This window comes from Suncus etruscus, chromosome 7 (assembly GCF_024139225.1).
Source record: "Suncus etruscus isolate mSunEtr1 chromosome 7, mSunEtr1.pri.cur, whole genome shotgun sequence".
NCBI lineage: Eukaryota > Metazoa > Chordata > Mammalia > Eulipotyphla > Soricidae > Suncus > Suncus etruscus.
Window position 1 is genome coordinate 108,420,321 of NC_064854.1, and position 22,253 is coordinate 108,442,573.

The 22,253-nt window shown below is 40.9% G+C and overlaps 1 protein-coding gene across 1 annotated transcript in view; it reads left to right on the top strand.

Annotated features, from left to right (window-relative positions):
* MAGI1 (membrane associated guanylate kinase, WW and PDZ domain containing 1) overlaps positions 1-22,253 on the top strand; it is a 763,677-nt gene that overhangs the window by 421,431 nt on the left and 319,993 nt on the right. Inside the window, 1 exon segment of the mRNA XM_049777123.1 lies at positions 18,854-18,970. Coding sequence (XP_049633080.1) covers positions 18,854-18,970 — 117 coding nt within the window.

Genomic DNA, 22,253 nt, shown 5'->3' on the forward strand with positions numbered 1-22,253 from the left:
TCCGGCCCCTAACTTTTAATTATTTAAAATAATTTAATTGTTCATAATAAAGTTGTGAGGTTTTTATCCAGTTACAAAATTGTTCGTGACTGAGTTGCAGTCATACAAAGTACAACACCCATCACCAGAATTTTTGCCTTGTGTGAAATTGATCGGGGTTCCATTTGGGGTCTGCAATCTTTAAGACATAAAGAGCCATTTGGACTCGTTTCTGAAGGAAAAGCAAAAAAACAAAAACAAAAAACAAAAAACTGGGAGCCGTAAAACCATCGCAACATTTAAAACAAATATAGCACTGTTGCATCCATTCTTATCTTAATGCTATATACAGGATCCTGCAGATAGCTGTTGATCTGAAGAAAGAAATAACTTTTTCACTTAACAGTGTAAAATATATATGTGCAAGTTAATAGCCAATTAAAATATTGAATGTACTTGTTTAATGAGATTTTTGTCACACAGAGCTTCGGGAAGTGGAAATGATACCGCCCCCCTATCCACCCTGCTGTCAGAGTCAAGCTACATACAGGGGGCTTACATGGTTTTCTGTTTTGTTTTGTTTTTTGGTTTTTGGGCCACACCCGTTTGACGCTCAGGGGTTACTCCTGGCTATGTGCTCAGAAATTGCCCCTGGCTTGGGGGGACCATATGGGACGCCGGGGGATCGAACCGTGGTCCTTCCTTGGTTAGCGCTTGCAAGGCAGACACCTTACCTCCAGCGCCACCTACCCGGCCCCGCTTACATGGTTTTCTAAGTCCATCAAGAGTGATCCCTGAACTTAGAGTTAGGTTTAAAAGCAGCACTGTTGGATGTTCTCCCCAAATAAAACAAAAAACGATTAGTTTTTGCCATTTTATTTTAGTGTCACACCCAGTGATACTCAGAGCTTGCTCTTGGCTCTGTATTCAGGGTTCACTCCTGGAAGTTCTTGGTAACTGTATACTGTGCTGGGAATCAAATTATGCTGGCCAGATGCAAGGAAAGTGCCTTGATCAGGTTCCTATTTTAAAACCAACAAAGACCAAGTGAACTAACAAAAATATCCAGTGACCTCTCCAATGGTACTTGTACTCCCAATGGGGGAAGTGAGTGGCATGCAGTGTCAGGGATTGAAAGTGGGGATTACTCTCATAGAAGGCATGCTCCCTATCCCTTGAAGCTATCTTCCCAGCCCTTCAGTTGGGGTCCTTTTTCTGTTCGTAAATCTGTTGTGGTCATTGAATTGCACTTAGTCACATCTTCTTCAACTACTGGTTTGTAGTAGTTAATCTTTCCTTACTCCCATGTAATAAATAATGTAATATTTATAATTCACAATAAATATTAGAATAATGTAATAATGATCAGAATACCACGTTGTAATAAATATCAGTATAATGTTTTTGTTTGCTTGTTTGTTTGTTTGTTGGTTTTTGGGCCACACCCGGCGGTGATCAGGGGTTACTCCTGGCTGTCTGCTCAGAAATAGCTCCTGGCAGGCACAGGGGACCATATGGGACACCGGGATTTGAACCAACCACCTTTGGTCCTGGATCGGCTGCTTGCAAGGCAAACACCGCTGTGCTATCTCTCCGGGCCCTATCAGTATAATGTTTTAACCCAAGTTTCATTCTTTCCTGTTGGATTAAGCACATCATTTTAAATCATGAAAATGTAGAGGGAAAGGTATAGAACCAGAGAGTTAGAATTTGGGATCTGAACTTGCATCTGATCAGTTCAGCACTGGGACTTTCATTTTTCCTGTTTATTTCTTTTTTGGTTTGGGGACCACACCTGGAAGCACTCAGGGCTTTGTCCTGGCTTTGTACATAGGGATGACTCTTGGCAGGGCTGGGGGAACCAGAGAACAGGGGATCAGGGTACAAAGGAGCCAGGGATCAATCCTGGGAAAGCCAAGGCAAATGGCCTATCCACTTTTCTATCCCTACAGTCTCTCCATCTGTTTAAAAGTGGAAATAATAGAATTTATCATTCTCACTGGGTTTTGTAAGGTTGAATGAGACTATGTTTGTGAGAGCAATTTAAGATGAAACACTGAGCTTATAATCATCAAAGGGAAATTTGTTTATAAGCATGACTTTTGTTAAAAAAAAATCTGCATACCTGTATAAACTGGAGATTGATCCCATTCACAGATAATATCCAGGAGTTTCCAGGTAGCTTTCTCTGAAGTCTCTCCAGATTTTAAGTATACACAATTACAACTGGAGATATAGCTCAATAGTAACTGTGCCTTGTATGTGAGTGACTCAGGATTCAATCCTGGCACCACACAAACAAGAAAATGATGAAATTATTCTACTTTTGAGAGAATTTAGAGTGTGTTTAACCTACAGAGTATTTTTATGAAAATCTCATCATTACTATTCTGCAGCTCACCTTCCTTCTGTTGTCCTAATAGAATGGTTCCCACACCCAACCCTACCTGTGCTCAAACACATATTCCCAGGCATATTTACTCCTGACAATCACAGAAGAATGTAGCATATGTTTTAAAAAGATGTATTCCTGGAATCTGTGGGCAAAACTCCAATATAACAAAACAAAACAAAACAAAAAAACAAACTTTTTAAAATCATACCACACAGTCAACAAGTCTGCACCTGCCAGCTCTATAGACTCACTCTGTTCTCAATAGAGATATAAAGCAGGCCATAAAAATTATGGATATATGGGCCTTACAGCTAAAAGCTGGCAATTTCAATAGGAGAGGGTGGGCTAAGTCTCTGCTCTGTCAAAACCATGCTTGCTGCACCCATCACCCACAATTGCTGATTTACCAATGTCCCTATTTCACCACTCCTCTATATCACTAGGACTTGGGTGGGGGGGGGTCATACTCAGCAGCACTCAAGGGCTACTCCTGGCTCTACACTCAGAAATCGCTCCTGGCAGGCTTGGAAGACCATATGGGATTCCAGGATTCAAACCACTGTCCTGCATGCAAGGCAAATAACCTACTTCCATGCTATCTCTCTGGCCCCTGGTGTTTATTTGTTTGTTTTTTTTTGGGTAGGATTTTTTTTGGAGTGAGTGTGGGCAACTCTCCCTTCCCACTTTCTTTTAATTTTGGAAGCCCTAGCTATCTCTCTGGCCACTGGTGTTTTTTGTTTGTTTGTTTGTTTGTTTTTGGGGTTTTTTTTGGGGGGGTAGGACTTTTTTTGGAGCGAGTGTGGGCAGCTCTCCCTTCCCACTTTCTTTTACTTTTGGAAGCCCTAGCAGCCAAAGACACATTCCACAAAAGCCACAGTGTCAGCAATAGTGCTTGAATTCCTGGACAACTCAATTTTTGTTTAATATTATCATTTTTATAAGACCACAGCATTTTAGACACCAATGTTTATGTGAAGCCACCTAATGTTCAGAAACAAATGAAGTAACAGAATGATAATGTAGCAACAAGAGCTTACTACATCATTGAAGAGGTCATTATATCATTGTCAAAAATTTGCTTGTTGCTGTACGCTTTTTTTTTTCTTTTTTCTTTTTAATAATTTCACTCCCACTTACCTGGAAATAAATGTGTTATGATCAGTTCTGTCAAATATATGATACATGCTCTTTAAATAAAGTAAATTAAAATTTTAAAACTATTCTTGTAAAAAAAATCAGGATATACCCATATAAGTCATTTAAATATTATTCAGGATTTATTCCCCAGTAAATTTACTTGAGAGAGAGATCTTTTTTTTTTTTTTGGTTTTGGGGCCACACTCGGCAGTGCTCAGGGGTTACTCCTGGCTGTCTACTCAGAAATAGCTCCTGGCAGGCACGGGGGACCATATGGGACTCCGGGATTCGAACCAACCACCTTTGGTCCTGGATCGGCTGCTTGCAAGGCAAATGCCGCTGTGCTATCTCTCCGGGCCCTGAGAGAGAGAGAGATCTTGAGGGACACACCTGACTTTGTTCAGGAGTCACTCCCAGCAGTGCTCAGAAGGACATATAGTGCCAAGGATGAACCATGTTTGGTTATAGGCCAAAGTTGCCCTATGCCACCTTTTTGACCCTTAACAATTTGTTTTTGTTTTTTTATTGTTTGTTTGTTTTTGTATCACATCTGGCAGTACTCAGGCGTTCCTCCTGGCTCTATGCTCAGAAATAGCTCCTGGCAGGCTTGGGAGACCATATGGGATGCTGGGATTCGACCACCATCCTTCTGCATGCAAGGCAAACCCCTTACCTTCATGCTATCCTTCCGGCCCCTTTCAACATTTTTTTAAAAGTAAAGTAGTTGGTACAAATTGCTATCTGTTCTCAAAGAAAAATTATGGTCTGAAATACTTTCCTCTTCATTCTCATCAGTCTAGGACCACACATAATTCAAATTTATTTTGCTTTGTTTTGGCTTTAGTTTGTTTATTTGCTTATTTTGGGATAATTTCCAGTGATACTCAGGAATTACTCCTTGAAGAGTTTAGGGACCATATGGAGTGCTGGAGATTGAATTGGGTCAGCTGCATATAAGGCAAACACCCTTCATACTGTTCTATCTCCAGCTTGTTTGGAGTGAGACACTGTGTAAAGGTCATCTTACAAGAATGCCCTGCTAAAGGGGTGGTCTAACCATTCTGAAGTCCCTCAAATGATGTGGGTATCACTGGTGGTCACTATTTTTGTAAGGCAGCTGCTTGTGGAGGACAATCCTATCTTAATTGTTTTAAGATTTTCAGTATAAGTCAGAGCTTCAGGAACTCTGACCCCTGCTGTTGCATTAATAACATTAAACCATAGCACATTATAATGCAGTTGAAATCCCAGATTATTCACTCCACTCGGAGAATAAATTGGGGTAAAGCCGGGAGGGTAGGAAACATTGTGTTAATACAGTGAATGTTCAAAGTCCTGGAAAACCTGTGGGATCTCGATTTGCATTTTCTTAAAATAAAAAAACAATTTTTTTTTTCCCCAAAGAGAGAGTTCCCAAGCAAGAATCAGGGATCTTGAGGGCTACCAGAAATTCTCAGCCAACCGGACCAGATGGTTCATATCCAGCATGTTCATGTTCATACTCTGTGACCTCTAGTGCTACTCTGGACTATGCTTGGGAAGTCATGCAGTGCCAGGGATTGAGTTCAGGAACTGACCCCTGATTTATGTCATGGGTCTAGTATCAGCCATTGGAAAAAAAAAAATCGTACTTTTCTTGTGGTCCACGAACCCAGGACTTAAATCCTAGATGCTGGTTCTTGGAAGGTACCTTCCATATAGTCTCTGGCTGAGTATTCTCTAGATAATAATGCCATTTGAATGTCACATTTGGTTCTTCATCCGCTATATGTTAAGAAGGATATTGGCGTTACTTTGCAATATAGTTATTTTTCAGATGGCAAGTCAAGATTAGCTATTGATGTTGAGGCTATCTTAGGTGTTTTCTAGTGGCATGGTGAATGTTCCTACGTTAGAAAAATAATCTTATTTCATGCTTCTTTAGCTTTTGGTGCAAGGAGCAGGATTGGGTGCATACATGGCAGTGCTCAGGAACTATTTATGGTTCTGTGCTCTAGAGTGATCCTCCAACTGTGTTTAGAGAACATGAACCAACACAAGTTTGATTCCATGGCATAATATATGGTTCTCTGCACCTCACCAAGAGTGGTCCTTGAGCACAGAACCAGGAATAATCCCTGAAGACTGTCAATTATTTTGTTTTGTTTTGTTTTAGTTTGGTTTTGGTTTTTGGGTCACACCTGGCAGCACTCAGGGGTTACTCCTAGCTCTACGCTCAGAAATCACCCCTGGCAGGCATGGGGGACCATATGGGATGCCGGGATTTGAACTACCATCCTTCTGCATGCAAGGCAAACACCCTACCTTCATGCTATCTCTCTGGCCCCAAAGACTGTCAATTATAATTTAAAAAAAAAAAGGGAAATATAGGTGTTAGACTGGTAGATGGTACAGCAATTGGCATGCATCAGTGAGGCTTGCTTTACTCCTAGCCCCAAGAGTTCATTCAAATATTACCACCCCCAGCGGCCTTTGAGTACTACTGGCTGCTAGAGTGACATGGGTAATCCCCAACCTCATAGGACCTAGGCAGCTTCATATACTTGAGACCCTGCATTGATCAGCCCAGTACTGGGGCTGAAAATTGTCAGTGGGACCTTTGGGTCTCCTGAGTACCGACATTGGAGGATCAACCTTATTTCCACCCATTTCATTAAAAAAAAAAAAAGTAGCATCTACTTGATACTCTCCTGCACTGACTTTTGAGTCTTACAGTCTGTCTCTAGACTTGGCTTGGGTTCTAGTGAGGTCACTTGTCTGTGGATGGTGGAAATCACACAGAAGCTCGTAGCAGCCTTGCTACTTTCCAACACAGCACATTATCTTTCTGCTTTCACCCTGACATCTTTTATTTGGTGCTGAACAGATGTTATTCCATCATCCTAGCTTAACTGGAATAAATATAAGATGCACAGAAGGCTGGAAATAATGAAAAAATAAAAGAAGAGAGAGGGTGGAATTTAACCTTGCTGATCTTTCCATGCTTAATTCATTTTTATTTTTCACTGTGGGATCAAATGTATTATATAAAAAAAGATTCACCAGGACAAAACAGAGGGAGAAGGCAGGCAGGAATTAAGTTCTAAGTGTCCAGCAGTGCTGGCAGTATTTACTCTTGTCCATAAAGGAAGAAATCAGTGTTGGCTTCTTAGCATTCAGCAATCCATCCTGTAGCCTTATTTTCAGATCTGGGACTCAGTGCATCCCTTGGTTTTTCCTTCTCTTTTCAGTCCAGCAGACTGAAGGAACAGCTGTCTCAGTATCACTCAGGGGACAGAGTCAGATCTGCTTGGTAGTTACCAGGGCTATGTCTATTGTAAGGAACTTCCAGTAATGGACTGGTCATAATAAGCCTTCTTTTGAGTCCAGATGCTGACCTTTATTATTGTGTGTGTATGTCTACTTTGGCTTCATTCACTTTTTTTAGCATGTGTTAAAATCACCTAGGAGGTTTAATAATATAGAGCCTACTTGACCAGGTAGATGGTTTCTGTGAGATGGAGCCTTTGCTTGAGGCTCTCAGGACACAGCATGATTAGTGGTGCACCAAGTATAGTCCAGATGGACTCCTAGGTATTGTTAAAATCAAGCAAGTAGGGCCCGGAGAGATAGCACAGCGGCGTTTGCCTTGCAAGCAGCCAATCCAGGACCAAAGGTGGTTGGTTCGAATCCCGGTGTCCCATATGGTCCCCCCGTGCCTGCCAGGAGCTATTTCTGAGCAGACAGCCAGGAGTAACCCCTGAGCACCGCCGGGTGTGGCCCAAAAACAAAAACAAAAACAAAAAAATCAAGCAAGTAGATTGCTGAATTAGGCCTTTGGTGTTTCTAAGTAAATTCCCAAGATTTTAGTAAGTGTTGGTTAGAACACAGTTGAACAAATTTCTGTATAATTTCTCTGTGAGGCAATGAATAGAATAACCTCCTTGTTTGGGGGGCACATGTGGTTTAGTGGGTTATGGTGGTACTCATGGGATTACCATGGTTTACCCAGCTTGGGCTCCAGCATACAAAGTGCATGCTCATGTGCTGCAAGCGGCTTCTGTCTTACAGTGCCAGTGCGATTTCAGTGAGTCCACTTCAAGGAGAGTGGGTTGACCGGACCGGCATACAGAGAAATATGAAATATGAAATAATTGAAACTACACACAGAGAATGTGGCAGGAGTGCAACAAGTTTAATTTTTTGAGCAGGGGAATTTATAGGGGTAAAATTAGCCAGAGGTAAAGAATAATTATAATCACAAAGCATAGTACCATAGTAACAATACCTAAGCTATGGGTGTGACTGTAAAAATTCTAAGTTACAAGAGAGAAGGTTACATTCAAGGTGACTCTTTGCAAGCTTCCTTCAAATGCAAAATCAGGATTAGGAGGAAGTAGGAAATATCTAGAAACTTGATCTTTCTGGGCTGGACTCTATTAACTCTAGAGGTTAAGTAAAGGGAGGAGCCAAATCCCCAAAAATGAGTTTCCTTATTTCTAAAGGAGGGTCAATAGACAAGATCTGCATTCTGGTTACGCCCTTGATTACCAGGAAATGCAGCTGCAAGGACATATTTGAAAAAGAGAGAAAAAGTATTGTCTTTGCTTTTGGGGCTGGCTATATCCAGAAAAGGGGTTCTCAAATAAACTTTGGTGCTGGAATTTCTGAGCCAAATTATTTGATAGAGGCCATAATTTTGCCTGATATATACAAAGGAGAGATAGTCAAATGCTGGCTGAAAATGTAATGCCAGGCATCTCTTTGGAAATTCCTCAACCATCCACGCAGGGGAAAAGGCATCCACAGCAGGCCTTTTGAGGAACGCCATGGGGATTAAATTAGTTCTCTCCACCAGGAAAATCTGAGGATACATTGGTGGGCTGAGCCCCCCTAAAGCTTAGGTAGGCCCTGGCACTCATGTCTATGAACTATTTTCTTGGCCCTGAGTAGCCTCCACTTCCTCATACTTAATGTTTTTGTTTAGGGCTCATACCCAGAGGTCCTCAGTGACTCTATGCCTGAGCATGGGATCCAATAGTGCTTAGAGTCCATGTGGGGAGGACCCTAACCAAGGCATGTTTTTAGCCCATTGAGCCAGCCATCTCACCAGCCCTCCACTTCTCCATATGTTGTCTACTGCATAAACAAGTTTTTGTTAAATCAAGCACTGTCTCAGGAATATGAAATAATATTCACACTAATTTTTCTAGTTATTTGACTTAAAGATTTTCTTTTTTCTTTTCCCCTAGCCTGCCCCAACTTAAAGATTTTTTTTTTGCTGCATTGTTTAGAATAGTTTTCTTTAATATAGGGAAAACATATTAATGTCTGTAATCCAAAATTGCTAATATTTGAATCCACACAGCTCTTACGAGCCATTTATGTTCAATATAAATTTATGAATAAAGGGAAACTGATAAGGATCTTTCTGGAGAGGATTTGTGTTAATAACTTTAAATATTTGAATGCTTTTTGCTCCAAAATCTCCACTTCAAGAGCGGAAGGAAAGGGGCCGGAGCAGTGGCGTAAGTGTTAAGGCATCTGTGTGCTCTAGCCTAGGAAGAACCACGGTTCGATCCCCTGGTGTCCCATATGGTCCCCCAAGCTAGGAGCGATTTCTGTTTTTTATTTTAGTTTAGTTTAGTTTAGTTTAGTTTAGTTTAGTTTTTGGGCCACACCCAGTGCGCTCACGGGTTACTCCTGGCTATGCACTCAGAAGTTGCTCCTGGCTTGGGGGACCATATGGGACGCCAGGGGATTGAACCACGATTCGTCCAAGGCTAGTGCAGGCAAGGCAGGCACCTTACCTCTAGTGCCACCGCCTGGCCCCACAGGAGCGATTTCTGAGCACATAGCTAGGAGTAGCCCCTGAGCGTCACTGGGTGTGGACCAAACCTCCCACCCCCAAGAAAAAGAGTGGAAGGAAAACAATTAAAGTACAGATGCATATTATACAAAGAAGATAATCACATTGGAAATAGTCCATATGCTTGATAACTGATAAACATTAAATAGGTTTTGATAGTTGTTAACATAATTACTGCATTGCTATTTAAACTATAAAGTGGGTATTAAGATACTGAAAATACTTACAGAATATTAAAATATTTGTATTAGAATCTTTGTCATTGCAGTAATGAGGGGCTGCATATGATTAATTATGTTACTCACCAGGGGTCACATTCATTTTATTGTGGTGCTTATGTACATTCTTCTGGCTGTCATGCTCACTCTGGGGAGCTGTCATGTTTGCAAAATGTTCACAATATGGAACCCACTATAGTTTTGATCACTGTCCACACCTGTAATGCCAGGGTCCTTTGACAGCAGAGCTACCGAGATCTACATTGGCACATGTGGGCAGCACTAAAGATGAAACTCATGGTCTCTATTTCAAAATGGGTGGGGTTGTTTTTCTTTTCTTTTTCTTTCTTTTTTTTTTTCTTTTAGTTTTTGGGTCACACCCAGCATTGCTCAGGGGTTACTCCTGGCTGTCTGTTCAGAAATAGCTCCTGGCAGGCCTGGGGGACCATATGAGACACCGAGATTCGAACCAACCACTTTTGGTCCTGGATCAGCTGCTTGCAAGGCAAACACTGCTGTGCTATCTCTCCGGGCCTGGGTTGTTTTTTCTTTTCTTCTTTTTGGGTTTGCTTGGTGTGTACACCTGGCTTACTTCTGGTTCTATACTTATGGATCAATCTTGACGGGGCTCAGAGGAACATATGCAGTGCTAGGGATTCAACCTTTGCCAGCTGTGTGCAAGACAAGCACTTTAGTTGCTACCCTCTCTCCATCCTGCATGGCAAGTGTTTTGCCATTGATCTATGACTCTGGTACTAGAGTAATTTTTGACTCTCTGCACCTGATTTTTTTTTCTTTGTCTGCTGATGTTACACAAAAGGAAAACCTCATTGGCTCAAATGTTAATTCCATCTCTCTCCATCCCTTCCCTCCTCTCTCTCTCTGCCTTTTCTTTTGATCAGGATATGGCAGGTCTGTGTAGTCAACTCCAAAAATTCAGTATAATTCTTGGCTCCATGCTTAGAAATTGCTCCTGGCAGGCACGGGGGACCATATGGGAAGCCGATTCAAACTGATGACCTTCTGCATGAAAGGCAGACTCCTTACCTCCATGCTATCTCTCCGCCCCGTCTCAATTTTGATTTAGATTTTCTTCCTCTGTAATTGAATTCTCTTGAGACTATAAAAATGGAAACTTTTATCATAGTTTCTGAGGCACTAAGTAACAGGATCGTGTCTACTTAGTTAACAAATTTATTTTTAATCTTACATCATTTGGAGCCCTCCAGAAGCAGCTCTCAGGGACTCTGGCGTCTTCTCCCTGCGGCTCAGCTCACCAGGCTGATGTTTTACTGCTCGGGGTCCTAGGGTGAAGTGATGCTAAGCACTGCAGAATTGCACCCTGTAAATTCAGGACCAGGGCATGTAGTACTGGAGATTAAGTTGGAATCTAGTTTATGATTCCCAACCCTTGTTATTTCTCTGTCCTGCTCAATTCCTTTTTAAACCAAGTCTATCTACTTTTCTCAGCTTCTTAACTGTTTTCCTAATATAATATTTTTTTCTAGTTCCAAACCCTTTGTGCCTTTTGTTCTAACTGTAATGCGCTTTTTTTTTTTTTTTTTTTTTTTTTTTTTTTGGTTTTTGGGCCACACCCTGTGACGCTCAGGGGTTACTCCTGGCCTATGCGCTCAGAAGTTGCTCCTGGCTTCTTGGGGGACCATATGGGACGCCGGGGGAGCGAACCCCGGTCTGTCCTAGGCTAGCGCAGGCAAGGCAGGCACCTTACCTCCCAGCGACCACCGCCCGGCGGCTGTAATGCTTTTTATTCTCTTCACTTTGCAGACTTAACCAGCTTCCTGTTTCTTATCAGTTTTCATATGAACAGTTGCTTCTGCCCAAAGGCTAACCCTATCTCTCCTTCCTTAAACAGACGTGGAAGCCCCACTGGGGTCTCTATGTTGCCTAATTGTATCTTGAGTATCCACAGAGTATCTGGCTGTAAGCCCTTCATAAGTATTTGTTGTACATATAGATGCATTCACAGGACAAAAGGCTAATGCTGGTGTAAATGAAATTTTAGGCTTGTTATGTATTTGTGTATTTTTTGAATCTTATCATTGCTTTTTGGAGGAGGACTTTTTGGGACACTCTCATTGGTGCTCTAGGGCTATGTTCCCTGGATCTGTATTCAGGACTGCACTCTTGGTGATGCTTGGAGGACCAGATGTAGTATATAGGTAGATCAAAACCAGGACTGATTTACCAGCTATCTACAAGACAAATGCTTACTCTTCTGCATATTTCATTGACTCCCTCTATAACTGTTGTGGCCAATATAAAATGTGTGTGGCAGAATTACTTTGCATAAAAGTTATTATTATTTTTTGTTTTTATTGGTGGGGGGCACACTCAGGGATGCTCAGGGTTTATTCCTGGCTATGCGCTCAGAAATTGCCTCCTGGCTTGGGAGACCACAAAGGCTGACCCAGGATGTACCTTGATTCAATCTCCAGTATCCATATGGTTCCCCAAGCCAAGGAGTGATTTCTGAGCTCATAGCTAGGAGTAACCATGAGCATCACCAGATGTGGCCCAAAAAAAAACCAAAAACAAACAAACAAAGACATTCCTGATATTCTCATAATGGCAGATGTTGGCCTGAACTTGGGAAACCAGGACATTCAAAACGAAAAAACTACATTGGCACCATCACCATTTTGGAAAAGAATTAGCACTATCTCTGTCACTTAAAAGGTGTTAAGCACAGGCCATAGAAAAGTAGCAATGGAGGTAAGGTGTTTGCCTTGCATGCAGAAGGATGGTCGTTCAAATCCCCCGGCATCCCATATGGTTCCCCGAGTCTTCCAGGAGCAATTTCTGATGCAGAGCCAGAAGTAAGCCCTGAGCAATGCTGGATGTGACCCCAAAACAAAACAAAACAAAAAGCAAAAGGTGTTATGCAACATAAAATTACTGATTTTAATAGTCATGGCAGAAAAATCATATATATTAAAAAGTATAATGCAGGGGCCGGGCGGTGGCTCTAGAGGTAAGGTGCCTGCCTTGCCTGCGCTAGCCTTGGAAGGACCGCAGTTCGATCCCCCGGAGTCCCATATGGTCCCCCAAGCCAGGAGCGACTTCTGAGCGCATAGCCAGGAGTAACCCCTGAGCGTCACCGGGTGTGGCCCAAAAACAAACAAACAAAAAAAATTATAATGCAGTGATATTTATTCTAACATTGTTTTATTGTCAAAAGCAGTGGAGGGGCTGGATAGGTGCAGCACCTTGCACACGTCTGACCTAGGACTGACCTCAGTTAGATCCCCCAGTGTCTCATATGGTTTCCCAAGCCAGGAGGGATTTCTGAAGGCATAGCCAGGAGCAACCCCTGAGCCTTACTTAACAAGTGTGACCCCGCCCCCCCAAAAAAAGCAGTGGAGATAAGTTAATATCTTTTGAAAGAGAAATATATTTTGCTGTATTTTTAATGGAGTATTATACAACATTGGGAGGAATTAACAAAATATACATTGACTCATTTGATTACTATATTATATTGTTACTGTAATGCAACATGACTATAGGAACGAAGCAATTTAATTTAAAAGATATAAATATCCTGGAAGCCTGAGAGATAACAAAGCAGTAGGGCATTTGCCTTGATTGCAGTGGACCCAGGATGGACCTGGGTTCAATTCCCGACATTCAATATGGTCTCCCGAGCCAGGAGCAATTTCTGAGCACAGAGCTAGGTGTAACTGGAAAGCTGCCAGGTGTGGCCCAAACACAACCAAACCAAAACAAATCAAACCAAAACAAAACAAAAGGATATAAATTTCCAGGTAAATAAGAAAAGTTAAAACTGGCAAATCTAAGACCATATCAAAACCAATTTTAATGTAAATATTAAAATTGTCTTAAAGGGGGCCAGAGAGCATGAAGGTAACATTTCATGCAGAAGGACAGTGATTCGAATCTCGGCATCCCATATGGTCCCCTGTCAGGGGCGATTTCTGAGCATAGAACCAGGAGTAACCCCTGAGTGCTGCCGGGTGTGACCCAAAAAAAAAAAAAGTCTTAAAATATTAAACATAAGGTTTTTTGTTTTTTTTTTGTTTTTGTCTTTTTTGTTTTTGGGTCATATCCAGCAGCACTTAGGGTTACACCTCTATGCTCTATGCTCTATGGCTCTATGCTCAGAATCACTCCTGGCAGACTTGGGGGACCATATGGGATGCAGGATTCAGGATTCAAACCACCGTCCTTCTGCATGTAAGGCAAGCGCCTTATCTCCATGCTATCTCTCCGGCCCCAAGCATGAATGTTTCTCTGGAAAGAAAATTTTGCCTATTTCTGACCAATGATTTTTTTTTCTATTTGCAACGAAATTTTGCATTTCAAAGAAAGGTTGCAATGACATCCTATTCTCTCTCTTGCCATTTGTTATTTTCTTGGCTTGCTGCCTTAGCAATTAGAAAATTTATAGACATTTTTTCCTAAATAATTGGCAATTAATTTGAGATTTTATGCCCCAAAGTACGGTATTCTTAATGTAATGCGAAGGTTGAAGCTTTTGGCTTACAAATGTCACAGAACACAGAGTAAATGTTAACCGGCAGCATAGTTAGGCCTGCCCTTTCATACATCCGCAAACTAAAGAATTTTAGTTTGATGATCATAAACTTTAGCTAGATTGGTTAGTTTTAATATAAAGCTCAAATATAAACTAAGAGTATCTACATCTTGAGATGTTTCTGGTCTATCTTGGTTGGTATTACATATGATCAGAACGATGTGTGTACTACGGTTACATATTAATTTTTCCTGAAAACCTTATTTATACCTAGAAGGTGGCATGTATGATTGTCAAATATCAATGCTTTCTGGTTGGTTTTATTTATCAGAATTTCAACTCCAAAATACTGCCAGGAGTATATTAAGTGTGCACTAAGATTATAATATATCCAGGCTATTTTAGTAGATGTCAATTTTTATTTCTTTTTAGAAATTCTAGAAATAGTGGCCGAAGAGATAGCATGGAAGTAAGGCATTTGCCTTGCATGCAGAAGGTCCGTGGTTCGAATCCTGGCATCTCATATGGTCCCCCCAGCCTGCCAGGAGCGATTTCTGAGTATAGAGCCAGGAGTAGACTCTGAGCACTGCCAGGTGTGACCCAAAAACCAAAAAAAAAAAAAAAAAAAAAAAAAAAAGAAAGAAAGAAAATTCTAGAAATAATCTTTAAAACCAAACTTCCCTAGGATTTTTCTCATATTTTTGTCTTAATATTCTATTTTGCTATTATATTTTTGCTGTATTTTTCTAAATATTGCCATATTTTGCTTGTTTGTTTTACTATATATATCTTTTGTATTTATGTGCATTTCTAATAGGAGTTATAGTCCATTTCTGGTCTGATATTAGTTCTTTCACCATTTGCCTTCATCACTGTCTGCTCTATATTCCAATAATGATAGTTTTCATCTTTCATTGAAAGCTTTATTTTTGCCAAGAAACTGTCCAAATCTCATTTAATCCTTGCAAATAATCTTGTGATGGAGCGCCTGTTGTTTTGATACTCAATGTTTGCAGACGAAAAAATGTAAATTCTGATATTAAGCAGTGCATAGTGACTAACCTTTGTGTTTTCATTTAAATTTTTGATATCAATTTTTGCATTGTTATTTACACACTAAAAAGCATACACATATATATTTCCTTGACTTTTTTCTTCTGATGTAAAAATAGATTTTGGGGGGGAGGTTACTGGATGAAGGGGAGGGAGAAGATAAGATGAGAATAACGAGTAACGTACTCAAGGGAGAAGGTGGGATTCTCCAAAGGCAGAGTGAACCATATTACACAGTCCAACATGAATTAGGAATAAACACAATTCAAGAGGGGAGATGCAGGCAACATGCCGACATTTCGTAAGCCCAGGCAGCACTATGTGCCTATTCCTTGACTTTTGACACAGTACAATCTTTATCACCCCAGGTCACAGGAAATTAATTATTCTGGCCTCTCCATCCAAAAGTTCCTTTTTACTCCCCACCCTTTTGGGGGATGGGTTACACCCAGCAGTGCTCAGGGGTTAATCTGGCTCTACTCTCAGAAATCGCTCCTGGCAGGCTCAGGGGACCATATGGTGATGGCGGGGATTTGAATCGCAGTCCTTCTGCATGCAAGGCAAGTGCCTTACCTCCATGCTATCTCTCCTGTACTCCTCTTTTTATTTTTTATTTTATTTATATTTGTGTTTAATTTTGATTATGTTCAATGCATCTACCTGCTTATGTTTTGCATGTTATATCTTAGAATATCCAATCGTGTGTCAAGAAGGGGATAATGTGTTTTTCCTGTATGCAGCTGACTCTGGTCAAAATCCTGCCACCCTCATGTGACGCCTTTTTAATTTTTTATAATTTATTGAATCACTCTGAGATACAAAGTTGTTCATACTCAGTTGTTGTACTTCCCCTTTCCTTTTCTTTTCTTTTTGTTGTTGTTGTTGTTGTTTGGTTTGGTTTTGTTTTTTTTGGGTCACACCTGGCAGCGCTCAGGGTTTACTCCTGGCTCTACACTCAGAAATCACTTCTGGCAGGCTCAGTGGAACATGTAGGATGCCGGGATTCCAACCACCACCCTTCTGCATGCAAGGCAAGCACTCTGCCTCCATGCTATCTCTCCGTCCCAGTACTCCCCCTTTTCAAAACAAACAAATAAATACCTTTTATTTTGAAATTTGTAGAATCGCAGGAAGTTAAAAAAAAAAAGTAGCACAGAGGTTCCTTGTGGCCTTCCCCTAATTTCTCCCATTGGTAGCATGTTACATAATACAATAGAAAATTCAGGAAACTGACTGATTGTGGTAGTACACACCCTAGGTCTTATTCACTTTGTCCCAATTTGTTTTTGCCTCCCTTCTGCCCCTAGTAAACAGTGAACTGCTTTCTGTTGCTTGTTTTTAGAGTTTATGTATCAATGGAAGTTTATTAATGTTTATGTATCAGTGGAATCATATTATGTGGGTTCAGTGTAAAAAAAATCCACAGCATCATGTTTCTAGCCATTAGGCAAATGGGTCTGATGAAGCAGGGTAGTGGTGAAGAAATAATGCACTGAGCATTCAGAAAAGATATTCATTAAAGTCAGCCTGCTTTTCGCCTCATGGCCTCTCTGCCATGTGATTTCTCTGTGCCCCACATAGCCAGGACTGCTCTCTTAATTATCTAGAAACAAATTCACCAAGGTAGGGGAAGGTCCTGTAATCCAGGTGGGCTTTTACATACCAAAAGAAGATATTAAGAAAAAAGGGAGTTAAGGGAACACCTTTGTTTAGGGCTGTTAATTAGTCTCATTTCACATTTAGTGTTTAGCTTTTTTGGCTCTGTCTTGGAAATGAATGGTATTACTCTGTGTTTGGATTTCTTGCTTTATAATAGTAGCATCCTGTTGCTTCTACAGCATACATGACTTACTTCTTGTTGAACATTTGGGCTGTTCTCCAGTGTGGATTCTAACATCATGGATAAAGATGTTCTGAATATTCATGTACATGTGTGTACATATGTGTGCACATGTGTACATGTATTCCTCATTTTTATTTTCCTGGAGGAAGTTAAAAGTGGAACTGCTTGGATCAGTTGATTAATGAAGGCTTAGTTGCTAAGTTTGCCCCCCTTAGAAAGAATCATTGTAAATCCAACTAAAGTGTTCCCTTTGCTAACATTTGCTATTGGCCAACCTTTTTCAACGTTGCCATTCAAGTGGCATATAAATGGGATCTTATTATGACTTTAATTTGTATTTCTTGAAAGTTAATAAAGTTGAATATTGCTGCATTGTTTATCCAGTCATACCTATATTATTGTTTTTGTATTTGGAGAAGAGGTTAGACGCAGTGGTTGGCAAGCCACTGCTCTCGAGCCACATGCAGCTCTTTACTTTTTTTTTTTTTTTTGGTGGTTTTTGGGTCACACCCGGCAGTGCTCAGGGATTATTCCTGGCTCCAGGCTTCGAACCGATGACCTCCTGCATGAAAGGCAAACACCTTACCTCCATGCTATCTCTCGGCCCCTCTTTACACTTTTTTTGTTGTTGTTGTTTGTTTGTTGTTGTTTTTTGGGGGAGTCACACCCAGCAGTTCTCAGGGGTTATTCCTGGCTCTCTGCTCAGAAATAGCTCCTGGCAGGCACGGGGGACCATATGGGACACCGGGATTCAAACCAACCACCTTAGGTCCTGGATCTGCTGCTTGCAAGGCAAACACCGCTGTGCTATCTCTCCGTGCCCCTCTTTACACTTTTTTTTTTTTTTTTTTTTTTTTTTGTGGTTTTTGGGTCACACCCGGCAGTGCTCAGGGGTTATTCCTGGCTCCAGGCTCAGAAATTGCTCCTGGCAGGCACGGGAGGACCATATATGGGACGCCGGGATTCGAACCGATGACCTCCTGCATGAGAGGCAAACGCCTTACCTCCATGCTATCTCTCCGGCCCCCTCTTTACACTTTTTAATGTGGCTCTTCTGTGTGCTGGGTGGCCGCTCCAGGAGTCAGGACTTAGTTGATCTCTAATGACAGATTTCAGGTTTCTTTCTTTCTTTCTATCTTTCTTTCTTTCTTTCTTTCTTTCTTTCTTTCTTTCTTTCTTTCTTTCTTTCTTTCTTTCTTTCTTTCTTTCTTTCTTTCTTTCTTTTCTTCTTCTTCTTTCTTTCTTTCTTCTTTCTTTCTTTCTTTCTTTCTTTCTTTCTTTCTTTCTCTCTCTCTCTCTCTCTCTCTCTTCTCTCTCTCTCTCTTTCTTTCTTTCTGCCTGCCTCCCTCCCTCCCTCCCTCCTCCCCCCCCTCCCCCCTCCCCTCCCTCCCTCCCTCCTTCCTTTCTTCCTTCCTTCCTTTCTTCCTTCCTTCTTCCTTCTTTCTTTTTTCATAAAACTGTTGTAATAGGCATTACTCACAATTTGGGCAGCTTCTATGTAAATTTGTATCAATTGACTCCCTCGTTGAAGAACAGTTTACAATCGGATGCTACCCAGTTGTCCTCTTTATAGCTTCAGCTCTCCAAATAATGCCTGCAAGTGTCTATCTGACATTGCAATAGCCTAGTTTAAGTTATTTGTTATTTTAGCTGTCTAGTGTTATGTGATCCCAAATCAGTACTATTTCCACGGTTTTATCTTGATTGTATTCTCACTTGCTATGTTTCCCATAGAAAGGAAACCTAGCATAATGAATGGTGGCCGAAGAGACATGCTTTTTGTGACTATCCTACATACAGCCTCAGCCCTTGCGTGCTAGGAAGTCCTATTGTTGATGTATTCTGTTTTATATATTTCCTGCAGGAGGAAAACTGAATAAGGACCTGCGACATTTCCTTAATCAGCGTTTCCAGAAAGGTTCTCCTGATCACGAGCTCCAGCAGACCATAAGAGATAACCTTTACCGCCATGCTGTGCCTTGTAAGTAGCCGGTTTGGAGTTTCTTACTGCTGGGTGCATGTGTGAAAAGTCAAGGAAAAAAAGAACACCACAGTTGTTTCTGGAACACTTGGCTGTTTTCCCACTTAGTAATTCCCTTAGTCTAGGACATTATAATTGACAATGGAATGTTGGAGATCTGGCTCTGCCATTTACTTGCTTGTAATGCTTTGCCTTGTAATGTAACAACAAAAGCCATAAAGGGCATTTCAGTAGCACTGACTTCAAAGAAACTTGATAAAGAGCAAAGGAGAACAGGCATGTAAATAGGTTTGTTTGTTTGTTTGTTTTTAATAAAATATTGGTATACTGGGGCCAGAGTGGTGGCTGAAGCAGTAGGGAGTTTGCCTTGCATATGTAACCTAGGATGGGCCACAGTTTGATCCCTGGCATCCCATATGGTCCCCAAGCCAGGAACGATTTCTGAGCGCATAGCCAGGAGTAACTCCTGAGTGTCACCGGGTATGGCCCCCCAAAAATATATACTGTTTTTTTTTTATGTATATTGTAAGCCTCCATGATAACTAGTTAGTAGTTAATAGAGTGGGCCAAGACAGAGGCCCTTAGAATGATCTCTCAAGAGTAGAATTTTTTATAAATTCTCAGAGATGGCAAATATAAGTGAACTCTTACCCCTTATGCTTTCTCCTCCATTCAACCAACTTTCTCAGATATATAAATCAGGATATTACAGATATCAGATAAAACAGGTAAATGGTTTTAATGGCTTAAAAAATTAGACCATTAAATCAGACCAAATCTGAGAAAGCAAGATGTTTTGTTTTGTTTTGTTTTGTATCATACCCGGCAGCACTCAGGGATTACTCCTGGCTCTATGCTCAGAAATTGCTCCTGGCAGGCTCAGGGGACCATATGGGTTGCTGGGATTCAAACCACCGTCCTTTTGTATGCAAGACAAATGCCTTACCTCCATGCTATCTCTCCGGCCCCCAAGATATTTTTCGTCTTAAGGAAAGGAAGTGAAGGAGGGAAGTAGAGAGGTAGGAAGTCAGTCAATCTTAGAGATAAATCAGGGGTCTCAAACTCAATTTACCTGCGGGCCTCAGGAGGCAAAGTCGGGGTGATCCTTGAGTGCAAAGTCAGTAGAAAGCCTTGAACATTGGGTGTGTGTGTGTGTGACCCAAACAACTAAGACAAAACGAAACAGAAAAAGATTCCTCTAGGGCAGGGCCACAAAATGTTGTATGGAGGGAGTTTGAGACCCCTGAATGGGCACCTTAATTATAGTGAAGTATTACTAGACTCTTATCAAGCTGTGTGCCTATGCAGCTAATTATAAGGTAGGCATTCTGGGAAGACTTAAATTCTCTAATTTCATTCAGAAAATGAAAGAAGAGGGGGCCGGGCGGTGGCGCTGGAGGTAAGGTGCCTGCCTTGCCTGCGCTAGCCTAGGACGGACCGCGGTTCGATCCCCCGGCGTCCCATATGGTCCCCCAAGAAGCCAGGAGCAACTTCTGAGCGCATAGCCAGGAGTAACCCCTGAGCGTCACAGGGTGTGGCCCAAAAACCAAAAAAAAAAAAGAAAATGAAAGAAGAAAGCTTCTGGTTTTATCACTTAAAATTTTTCTTTGATCAGAACATCAAAGATTGAAATTGTTTTTAGAAACAATTTTTAGCCAATCCAAGAAAGTGAGGAATACTTTAACATGGAAGACACTGTGCTTATGGCTAATTTGTTTGCTTTTAATGGTTTATTTCAAAAATGTTCTTTTGGAACTGATGTGCTGGAATTTAATGTTTTCTGATACTACTCTCTCTTGCCCCTTCTGTGTGATACTTATCAAAGCATCCCATAGATCTTCAAGGACTTATGCTGTAAGACTAAGACCTTTATTTGGTTTTGGAGCTACAGCAAACTGTGCTTAAGGTTTATTCCTTCTTGTATGCTCAGGGATCACTGCTGGTGGGCTCTGTGGATTTTTCTGTCCTGAAACCAAACCTTAGTTGGCTGTATGCAAAGCAAATGGCCCGTGTGCCACACTATCTTTATTCTTAGACTGAGACATTTAGAGATCAGATTTCAGAATAGTCTATGCCATTTGTCTTACTTATTAATAAAATTGAGGTTTCAAGAGGAGAAGAGGTTGACTACAAGCAGTATCGCCATGTCTTAAAATTGCATTTTTCAGGCTTGGGAGACAGGTAGAGAGAGCTAGCCTTGCAAGTGTTCTACCCGGATTCAAAACCCCAGTATGGTCCCTGAACCCTGCCAGGAATGATTACTTAATAGTAGAATCAGGAGGAAACCCTGAGCATCACTGGGTGTGACCACAAAACAAAACAAAACTTTCTGCTGAGCAACAAAGCTGACAAAATGTATTATAGAATGTATTAATGTGCAACTCTGATCCCATATCCTTAAGATTTCAGTGTTGAGACTGACTATAAACCTAAGCATTCCATTGTAATAGATCAAGAAATCAAGCCAATAAAAACAAGGCTAAAGATGGCTAGGACTTCAGGATTCCTAAGTTCCCAAGCCCTGCTTCTTTTTATAGTGTCCTGTTATAATCTTAGAATTACCCTTTGAAGTTGGAATTTGTAATACCCATTTTTATAGATAAAGAAACAGAGTCACAGTTGAATTCCCCTATAAGTGGTGTCCTAAATCCTTTGGACTTATAAAGCACCCAAGGGTATTTCTGTAGCTGGACTTCAATTCCCTTTCATGTTCTAGTATACCAGTTGGATGTAGTTCTGCAGAATTCAGTAACTGCAGAATCATGATTGTTCTCTGTATAATTTTTCCCTACTTAGGTTCCAATTTAAGACATGAGAAATGAAGCATAGAACACACCATTTCTTGATGCATCTGTGGTGTTACTATGGTTACATTTTGGCATGTTTTCCCATTTGTTTTTTTCCAATGATGTATTGGGTCTTACTGATCTAAGTGGCTTGATTTTAAGTGTATTCCTTTGTAAGAATTGGGGCAAAAATGAACTCAGTTTTTTGAAAGCAGTGGAAAAATCATATGTTGTTTTTGCTTGACTAAAGCTCTTCATTTCTATGAAGCCAGTTAGTCAGAAATTTGAAACATAGAAATAATCCACCAATCACAAGAGAAAACAGGTGGCAATTTCATTCTATGTTTCCTTCCTAAAATGGGAGGGAAATTCATAAGAGGTCTGTATCCAATACTGGAACATAAATAAACCAATGGGGGGAGGGTTGAGACCAGACTTGGTATTATTCTGTTACCGGTTTAGATTACTGTGGCTACATGTGTATTTATTTTGGTCCT